Source organism: Mya arenaria, chromosome 15 (assembly GCF_026914265.1).
Source record: "Mya arenaria isolate MELC-2E11 chromosome 15, ASM2691426v1".
NCBI classification, from domain to species: domain Eukaryota; kingdom Metazoa; phylum Mollusca; class Bivalvia; order Myida; family Myidae; genus Mya; species Mya arenaria.
Window position 1 is genome coordinate 24,274,697 of NC_069136.1, and position 10,797 is coordinate 24,285,493.

The 10,797-nt window shown below is 37.3% G+C and overlaps 1 protein-coding gene across 2 annotated transcripts; it reads left to right on the forward strand.

Annotated features, from left to right (window-relative positions):
• The first annotated feature begins 1,249 nt into the window (after positions 1–1,249).
• On the forward strand, positions 1,250–10,092 carry LOC128219931 (uncharacterized). 2 transcript variants are annotated; one of them, XM_052928115.1, is made up of 5 exons: positions 1,250–1,433; positions 5,022–5,115; positions 5,592–5,702; positions 8,271–8,490; positions 9,199–10,092. In XM_052928115.1, the coding sequence occupies exons 1-5, from the start codon at positions 1,374–1,376 to the stop codon at positions 9,434–9,436; spliced, it is 723 nt and encodes a 240-aa protein (XP_052784075.1). In that variant the 5' UTR covers positions 1,250–1,373; the 3' UTR covers positions 9,437–10,092. The 2 variants fall into 2 exon arrangements, with proteins under 2 accessions (XP_052784075.1, XP_052784076.1); XM_052928116.1 differs by lacking the exon at positions 1,250–1,433 and adding an exon at positions 4,359–4,610.
• The last annotated feature ends 705 nt before the right edge of the window (positions 10,093–10,797 follow it).

The following is a 10,797-nucleotide window of genomic DNA, read 5'->3' on the forward strand; positions in this document are numbered from 1 at the left end:
AACACCTGATACGGGTGTTACGTGGGCTAAACTAAGTAGTTCCGAGTGATATGACTTTGGGACCACAATTTGGTAATTAACAGTCCACTCATCTTAAGTCACATAGGGAAGAGTTCGTACGATACTACTTACGATATATTTTCAACAGTATACGTACATGTAGTAGGAAAGTTACATCGAGAATCTTAGAAGCGAAGTTGTACTGGGAGCGAGTTCGGACTAGGAGCGATTTTGTACTACGACCGATTTTGAACTAGTAGCGATTTTGAACTAGCAGTGATTTTGTACTAGGAGCGATTTTGAACTAGCAGCGATCTTGTACTAGGAGCGATTTTGAACTAGCAGCGATTTTGTACTAGGAGCGATTTTGAACTAGCAGCGATTTTGTACTAGGAGCGATTTTGAAATAGCAGCGATCTTGTACTAGGAGTGATTTTGTACTAGGAGCGATTTTGAACTAGCAGCGATCTTGTACTAGGAGCGATTTTGAACTAGCAGCGATCTTGTACTAGGAGTGATTTTGTACTAGGAGCGATTTTGAACTAGCAGCGATCTTGTACTAGGAGCGATTTTGAACTAGCAGCGATTTTGTACTAGGAGCGATTTTGAACTAGCAGCGATCTTGTAGTAGGAGTGATTTTGTACTAGGATTTTTTTGTATTCGGAGCTATTTTGGAATAGGAGACGCTTTTTACTAGGAGTGATATTGTACTACAAAGTATTTTGTAATTGGAGTTATTTTGTACTAGGAGCGATTTTGTACTAGGAACGAATTTTTACTAGGAACGATTTTGTTCTAGGAACGATTTTTGTACTAGGGTCGATTTTGTGCTTGGAGAGGTTTTTATTAGTGTTGTAAAATTATTAAATCCTATGTACGAACTCGGGTCTAAGACTTTTGATGAAACGACTCCTGTACTGTTACGAAATAATTCCTAGGATTTTTAAAATGAAACGACCAATGGGGCTTGCCGCTGGCGTAGGTCGACCCAGGGTTAATTATAAATTATCATGACATTACAGTTTTGTGTCCTAAATACTAATACCGACCAAAGTGCACAAACGTCAAACACATTGTCGTCCATTGCCAATGTTCACGGCGGGTGTATTCATTTTTAGTATGCATCTAACATTTGGCCATTGTTTCGAACAATGAATTATTCAATATATTGAAATAGCTAACTAGGGGCGTAGACATAATAAGTCGATTATAATAAGGTGTTTAAGTAGACACAATATTGCATTACCATTCAAATCGTAACTTACAATGATGTTACTAGACCATCACTACTATACGTTATCATAAACTATTGTTATGGTTTAAGTCTTACGATATATTGACTGCTTAATATTGATGGAATTTGTAAAAAGAAATGGGGAACGAATATTTTTCGGGATTTTGTGTTTCTCGAGTGTTTTCAGCAGCGACAAAGGTATTTCGTTCATAAATCTTCATTTAAAGGGACAGTTTCAACGTTGACGATGATGTTTTCCTTCGGTTAAAGTGACACTCTTATTCAAAATCAATACATACACATGTATAACAAACATAACTTTTGAGTGATAAACCTTTTACTGCTTACTAAATAATGCATTTATGGAAAGGAATAACTGACAACAAGATTGTAACTTTGTATTTAATAGCTGAGAACACACACATGTTAAATCATTGGTGAGTGCTATAAGATTTACTGTGTGCTTCTGTTGTTTCATAAAGTAGAAATACCATGTTTTTTGCACCTTTCTTTCAAATTAAACCCGGAATCCTACATCATACAACGTGACTTGGGCAATTTAAGCGATAAGATTATATAACATGAATGAGTTTATTTACGCTATAATCTTATACAACGTGAATGGGACTTATTACGCTATAAGCATGAAGAGTCGCTTTAACTAGCACTTTAGTTTATACAACATGAATGAGTCGCTTTAACTAGCGCTAAGCTTATACGACAAGAATGAGTCGCTTTAACTAGCGCTAAGCTTAAACAACACGAATGAGTCGCTTTAACTAGCGCTAAGCTTATACGACAAGAATGAGTCGCTTTAACTAGCGCTAAGCTTATACGACATGAATGAGTCGCTTTAACTAGCGCTTTAGCTTATACAACATGAACGAGTCGCTTTTACTAGCGCTAAGCTTATACGACACGAATGAGTCGCTTTAACTACCGCTAAGCTTATACGACATGAATGATTCGCTTTAACTCGCGCTAAGCTTATACTACACGAATGAGTCGCTTTAACTAGCGCTAATATTATACGACACGAATGAGTCGCTTTAACTAGCGCTAAACTTAAACATAGCGACGCTAAACTTAAACAACACGAATGAGTCGCTTTAACTAGCGCTAAGCTTATACGACACGAATGAGTCGCTTTAACTAGCGCTAAGCTTATACGACACGAATGAGTCGCTTTAACTAGCGCTAAGCTTATACAACACGAATGAGTCGCTTTAACTAGCACTTTAGTTTATACAACATGAATGAGTCGCTTTAACTAGCGCTAATCTTATACGACATGAATGAGTCGCTTTAACTCGCGCTTCAGCTTATACAACACAAATGAGTCGCATTAACTAGTGCTAAGCTTATACGACACGAATGAGTCGCTTTAACTAGCGCTATGCTTATACGACATGAATGAGTCGCTTTAACTAGCGCTAAGCTTATACAACACGAATGAGTCGCTTTAACTAGCGCTAAGCTTATACAACACGAATGAGTCGCTTTAACTAGCGCTAAACTTAAACAACACGAATCAGTCCTTTTGAGCGATAAGCTTATATACTAGGAATACATGTATATACATGCAAAACAATGCATTTCAGAGGCGACACTTCATTGTTTCGTATCATACTTTTATCTCCCGCAGTCTGTGAAAAAAACACGTATTGTTGAAATGTTTATAAACCTATCGCAAAAAGAGAGAATTATAACCCGATACTGATATCAGATATCTTTAATTGCTCTCCTACTTATCAACTTACATTAAAGTTATGAAGTACTTACAGCTCAAACTTGATTATTGATTTTATTTATCTTTTTACATTTTAATGTTCGTATTTATGCTTTCATAAAAAAGCTTGTCAGCAAAATGGTTTCATTTTATTATACTGTCCAAAAAACAACAACAGTTTTTTTAATTATCATTAGAATAATAAAAGAAAGGGTAAGAACATCATGCTGCAGAGTTTAAAAGACATGCAGTAGAGACGTTATAGCATGGGATGAAATTCTCGGGATTTCGAGATAGGAACATGATGAGACGGAGTGAAGCTCTCGGGGTCTAAGATTCGGAAGATAAGATAGGTGGAGTTCTCAGGATTTCGAGATAATTGTAATATCATGGGGTGAAATCCTCGTGATCCTGATATTGAAACGTCAAAAGTCACTAATTATAGTAAAAGAAGAACGAAGGTAGGGCAATGAGGGAAGATAATTTACATCAAAGGTCACTAATTATGGTAATAGAAAAACGAAGGTACGGCATTTAGGGAAGGGAAATAACATCAAAAGTCACTAATTATAGTAACAGAAGTACGAAGGTAAGGCATCGAGGGGAGGGAAATTACATCAAAAGTCACTAAATGAAAGAGGGAAGGGTAATTACATCAAAAGTCACAAATTATATTAGTAGAAGAACGAAGGTAAGGCATTGAGGGAAGGGAAATTACATCAAAAGTCACTAATTAAAGTAATAGAAGAACGAAGGGAAGGAAAGAGGGAAGGGTATTTACATCAAAAGTCACAAATTATATTAGTAGAAGAACGAAGGTAAGGCATTGAGGGAAGGGAAATTACATCAAAAGTCACTAATTAAAGTAATAGAAGAACGGAGGGAAGGAAAGAGGGAAGGGTATTTACATCAAAAGTCACAAATTATATTAGTAGAAGAACGAAGGTAAGGCATTGAGGGAAGGGAAATTACATCAAAAGTCACTAATTATAGTAGGAAAGGAAGGAATGAAGGGAATGATGAAAAGAAGGAAAACATGAGAAAACATGAAGGAAAGAAAAGGGGCATAAGGGAAGTAGGACTGAGAATATGACGAAACTGGATGGTTACTTAGGTATAAAAGTTTTACAACGAGGAAAACATCTGTAGTATTGGCATTAAAATGTTTAAACCGGTTAATCATCAAACCTTCCGTCGAAGCTGTAAATATTATTGTTTGATGGAAACGGGGATACAGAAGATTTACAAAGATGAAAATTACTGTAGTATTGTCATTAAAATGTTTAAACCGGTTAATCGTTAAACCTCCGCGTCGAAGCTATAAATATTATTATTTTATATTAGATTTCAATGCTTAATGCAGTTGGGATTAAATATGTCTGGATTAAATCGCTGTTCTAAGCTATGACAGTTTTTCAATAATGGCTTTTAAATGAAATCGAATGTTTGCCAAATGTTTAAATTAAACAGACCAGTTATGACTAGTGATATTGTTCTGTTTGAAAATTAAATCAATATGCCAATTAATAGGAATTAAATCATATCCTCTGAGAGTGTACTGTGGGTTTAACAAAGTGCAATAAACTGAAGTGAAAATCAGAAGGAATAAATGACAAAGTATAATGGATTGTAAAGAAACTATTGAGGTATTTTCTCTTTTTTCTTTATGTTTTTTTTTATTGTTTTTGATTTTTCTTTAAACAGGACATGAACGAAATCATAGCAAATCAAATAATGAGTTAATTTTCAATAAGTGCTTAACCAAAAAAAAAGGAATTTCTTGCCATTATCGCATATGAATTGTATACTCATAATGAAATAAATTATTCAGTATAATAATGATAGCGGTAATATCAGTAACAACAACAACAACAGCAGCGGCGGCGGCGGCGGCGGCAGCTGCAGCAGCAGGATAATTAGGATCATCATAGTTATAATCATAAGCATCATCATCGCCAACGTCGTCGTCGTCGTCCTTCTGCTACTTTTCCTCATCTCCATCGCTACCACCATCATCATTGCTACCACGTTAAACAAGACCAACTTGTACATTTCAGACCAGTGGGACATGTACAGTAACTGAGCTAGGCGGTCCGTTTAAAGTTCATTCCGCCTTCCAAGGGCTTGAAACAAACAGAAACAAAGATAATGGTAACAATATAAATATTTTGTAATTTTACCATGTTAGTAGGGTTTTTATACGACGAAGGCTTCCTCGTTTATTGGAGAAAAATGAAGAACGAAACACCATGTGCTGACCTTTTGTATGCGAAACAAACATTTGGTTCTACATTATGCACCAGTCAATTGTAACCACGGCCCCCAGGTCCGGGGAATAGCGGGGAGTTTGACTTTCGGTCCAGCCAAGCTCTGGAAAAATCCCCGCCCTGCGAAGACGAACTGTTGGTAAACCCCCCTCCAAATGCCCCCGCACCCTGAGGACCCTAGGTAAGGCCCATTCCCCGCTATATTTGGCGCGAAGACAAAACCACCGCTTTCATCCGGCACTGCGGGACCACCGGGAAGGTATAACACGGCCCATTCCCCGGCTATCCCCGGTATATCCCAGGACCGGGGGGGGGGGGGCGTGGTTACAATTGACTGGTGCATTACTGCTTACATTTCAGCCGAGCTAGGGACAAATGCGAAGATACCAGGCAACCTGCTGCGGAAGTCGTTTGACGTCACTTCCGGTTCAGTAACACTACCGCCCCTCAGACGCAGTTACACGGATATTGGTATGCCAGCGTATAAATCTGTATGTCCACATTCTGTATTCTAAAGGCTAGTCTCCATCTGTGTATAGCTATTATAGCTACACACCGTCTGTGTTAAGCTACAACCCGCCACCGTAAAGCTACACTCCATCTACGTTAACCTATAATAATTATAGTTCATGCTACAATCCTTCTACGTGAAGAAAGTATACTAGTACTTCTGCGTAAAAGTATACTACTTTTACGTAGAGCTACTATTCATTAACTAAAATCTCCAATTCTTCTACGTTTAGTTACAATCTCTCTACGTAAAGCTACAATCATTCAACGTAAAGCTTCAATTCGTTTACGTAAAGCAACAATCCGTCTACGTAAAGCTACAATCTTTATACGTAAAGCTCAATCCCTCTACGTGAAGCTACACTCCTTCTACGTAAAACTACAATTCGTCTATGTAAAGCTACAATCCGTATACGTAAAGCTACTATCCCTCTACGTTAAGCTACAATCCGTATACGTAAAGCTACAATTCGTCTACGTAAAGCTACAATTCGTCTACGTTAAGCTACAATTCGTCTACGTTAAGCTACAATATTTCTTCGTAAACCTAGAATTCGTCTACGTAAAGCTACAATCCTTATAGGTAAAGCTTCAATCCCTCTACCTGAAGCTACAATCCTTATACGTAAAGCTACAATTCGTCTACGTAAAGCTACAATACTTATACGTAAAGCTACAATTCGTCTACGTAAAGCTACAATACTTATGCGTAAAGCTACAATTCGTCTACGTAAAGCTACAAATCGTCTACGTTAAACTACAATATTTCTTCATTAAGATAGAATTCGTCTACGTAAAGCTACAATCCTTCTATGTAAAGCAAAAGTCCTTATACGGGTACGTAAAGCTACAATCTTTATACGTAAAGCTACAAACCTTATACGTAAAGCTACAATTCGTCTACATTAAGCTACAATCCTTATACGTAAAGCTACAATTCGTCTACGTAAAGCTACAATCCTTATGCTTAAAGCTACAATCCATATACGTAAAGCTACAATTCTTATACGTAAAGCTACAATCCTTATTCGTAACGCTATAATTCGTCTACGTAGAGCTATACTCCTTATACGTAAAGCTAAATTCGTCTACGTAAAGCTACAATACTTATACGTAAAGCTACAATTCGTCTACGTAAAGCTACAAATCGTCTACGTTAAACTATAATATTTCTTCGTAAAGATAGAATTCGTCTACGTAAAGCTACAATCCTTCTATGTAAAGCAAATTTCCTTATACGGGTACGTAAAGCTACAATCTTTATACGTAAAGCTGCATTCCTTATACATAAACTACAATTCATCTACGTAAAGCTACAAACCTTATACGTAAAGCTACAATTCGTCTACATTAAGCTACAATCCTTATACGTAAAGCTACAATTCGTCTACGTAAAGCTACAATCCTTATAAGTAAAGCTACAATCCATACACGTAAAGCTACAATTCTTATACGTAAAGCTACAATCCTTATTCGTAACGCTACAATTCGTCTACGTAAAGCTACAACCCTTATACGTAAAGCTAAATTCGTCTACGTAAAGCTACAATCCTTATACGTAAAGCTACAATTCGTCTACGTAAAGCTACAATCATTATTCGTAACGCTACAATTCGTCTACGTAAAGCTACAATCCTTATACGTAAAGCTAAATTCGTCTACGTAAAGCTAAAATCCTTATACGTAAAGCTAAATTCGTCTACGTAAAGCTGCAATCCTTATACGTAAAGCTACAATTCGTCTACCTAAAGCTTCAATCCTTATACGTAAAGCTACAATTCGTCTACATAAAGCTTCAATCCTTATGCGTAAAGCTACTATTCCTCTTCGTCAATCTACAATCCCTCTACATTAAGCTACACTTCTACGTAAAGCTACACTTCTTCTACGTAAAGCTACAATCCGTCTACGTATGGCAACAATCCGTCTACGTAAAGCATCTATTCCTTTACGCAAAGCTCAATCCTTTTACGTAAAGCTACCATTCGTCTACGTTAAGTTACAATCCGTCTACGTAATGATGCTTCAACCCGTCTACGTAATGCTACAATCCGTCTACGTAATGCAACAATCCGTCTACGTAATGCTTCAGTCCTAATGCTACAATCCTTCTACATAATGCTACAATCTGTCTACGTAATGCTACAATCCTTTTACATAATGCTACAATCCGTCTGCGTATTGCTACAATCCTTCTACGTAAACCCACAATCCATGTAGGTAAAGTTACAATCCTTATACGTGAAGCTACACTACGTAGAGCAACAATCCTTCTACGTAAAGCTACACTAAAGCTTATAGTAAATTCCCGGTTGAATGTCGTGATGCACCAACGGATGTTCATTCTGTAGGACGCGCAGCCTCGTTCTGGGATTGATCTCTACTGAATATAACTATGGAAAAACCAAACCTTCTCTAAAAATAGTATATTCTTTTGCATCCCTACTTACTTACTTAGTATATATAATGTTGAAACCGATGAAGAGTATCATAAAATAATAAATTATGTTTTTTTTATATCATTCACAGGAAGTCTACGTACAATAAACAAACGTCCCAAATCTCCGACCCCTAATTACACGATGATCAACAAACGGGATCCATCACGGCTTCAAACTCCCGCCGTAAAGGCCCTTGTGACGACGTCCCGCCCGATACCGCACCTTTTCGACCGCAAAGCCTCGACTCCGGAGAGGAAGGACGGGCCTCCGAACAAGACCAAACAGATGTGGAAAAATGAGATAACGAAGTAATTTATTTAGTTATTTATGTACATGTTTTATTATCGAATAATGATGGATCAATATTCAACTGACAATCGATAACAACAAAGAGCATACAGTCGAACACCGTTGTCTCGAACTCACAGAAATCTGCGAAAACACGTCGAGTCTCGGAAAAATCGAGCAAACCGAGAATGCTTACATTCAATTGAAAGAATTCGGTTCTTTACATCCAGTTCGAGCCAACGAACAAATCGAGCCAAGCGAGTTCGATCCAACGGGGTTCGACTGTATATACAATTAAACCACATTCATTATGTCGTCTGCATGATAACACAGCGTGTATTCAACTGTGTCATTGAAACTACACGAGCATTCATTATAACGTATTCTAGACGTACTTTACCTAAACGTACAGTCGAATCCCGTTGGCTCGAACTCCCAGGGACCGTCGAAAATACCTCGAGCCATGGAAAAATCCAGCCAAGCGTGAATGTTTACCTTCAGTATAAGGAAAACGATCCTTTACATCTAGTTCGAGCCAACGTAGAATTCGAGCCAAACGTGTTCGAGCCAACGGGGTTCGATATAAATTATGACGCCAAACCTCATATTTTACAAATAAAGTTCACAACCCATGTATGCCATCTTTAATATATTTAATCTCTAGATTTGTTTCAAACCATTACTACCCCGATTTTTTCACACCAATTGTATCTCTGTTTCCCTTCCAGAGTGGTACCGGCCCGACCCCCTATCGCCATCCACTCCGACTGGAAGGCACCACCAGCTGATTGGGATGATCGAGATCAATACATATACGGCGCACATCCAATGTTTTACAAAAATCTCAAATATCCCATGCACAAAGACTTCACAGTCAACCCCGAGTGGCTCTCCGAGTACATGACAGTTTCTACTTACTCACAAGCTTACCGAACATGCGCTTTGCGGTATGGTTGGTGCGCATAACGTAGAACGCAATAAGTGATGACGTCATATTTCCTCCTGATTTAAATGCTAATATGTAAGGTAGAACGGTTTGTTTGTAAAAAGCGTGTACATGCATATCTTCTGCGACAAATTATTCATAACCAGTCCAAAGTGGATTTCAGAAACTTCTATACCACAATGCTTATATCGCACTGTGTGTGACGCATGCGCATTGCGTTATGTGTAACGCTTAGCCGCCATTTTAGGTAGAGTAACTAATAATAATGTTTTATTGTTTTTGTTTTGTTTCTTACATATGCCTCGGCGGTAAATGCTTTATATTCAGACCGAAAATATTCCGTGCGCATGAAGCTTACTTACTCCCAGCTTAACAACATGCGAATTGTTATATGCGCACAACGGCAAAAGTGATGACGTCATAAAGACCGTCAACTTAAACTAAAAACTTTTCTGACGTACATTATTGTAACTATATTCTTTTTTTTTAGATTTTATAATTCAAACTATAAACTGTCACCTTGGAGTTATGCCTCATCTAACCTACATTGTTATTACTACGATAAATTTATATATTTTTTGTTATCAAACCCAGTATATTATAATCAGTATTATTATCCTTGTTCACTGTTTTTCACCTTGTTAACTTTTTGTTTCTTGACCTTTGTTATTAAATCTTAGATGTTTTGTCTTTTATTGTTGATATGGAAAGAGTTTGGTACAAAAAAATAATACCAAAGCTGAGGACAAATCAAAGCGCTGCTGGCACTGGTGTATTCACTGCTTGGAGACAGGATAGAGTGTGACGTCATTGCCCTCCTGGTCATCTTATTTATGATACGCTTTGTGAGCGCTATTACAAGAATACTATTGTTCCATATCGCAACGGAATTTCCAACGGAGTGAGAGTTTAGCAAAAAGTTCACACAGCAGCGCAGTAAAATTACTAAAATAAGAACTGCCATATACTACTCAGCAGTAAACATGGCTGTTGCAATTCTGCGGTCCTTTAGGCAATACACTGCGCTGAAGACGTAAGCGGTCCAAATTGGAATTTGAAGCATGCATTTTAATGCAGTAGCATATCCACCTGGCCCCAATATCACGAAAATACTCAAGTTTAGTCTCAATCACAATCTCATCTCAATTAACCAAATAAAAGCATGATATTATTAAAAATGTTTTTATACTTTTTGAAATGTATTCTCTCATAGACTATGTTATTGAACGATTTTGACAATATTTCAAAGAAAACTAAACCTAGAGCAAAATATATTCTTGAGTAATTGTTAAAAAACTGAAATGTACTCAAATACATTTTTTGGCTGTAGAATATTTTTCCCTTGGAATCTAGACCAAAGATTATAATCGATATATTCAAT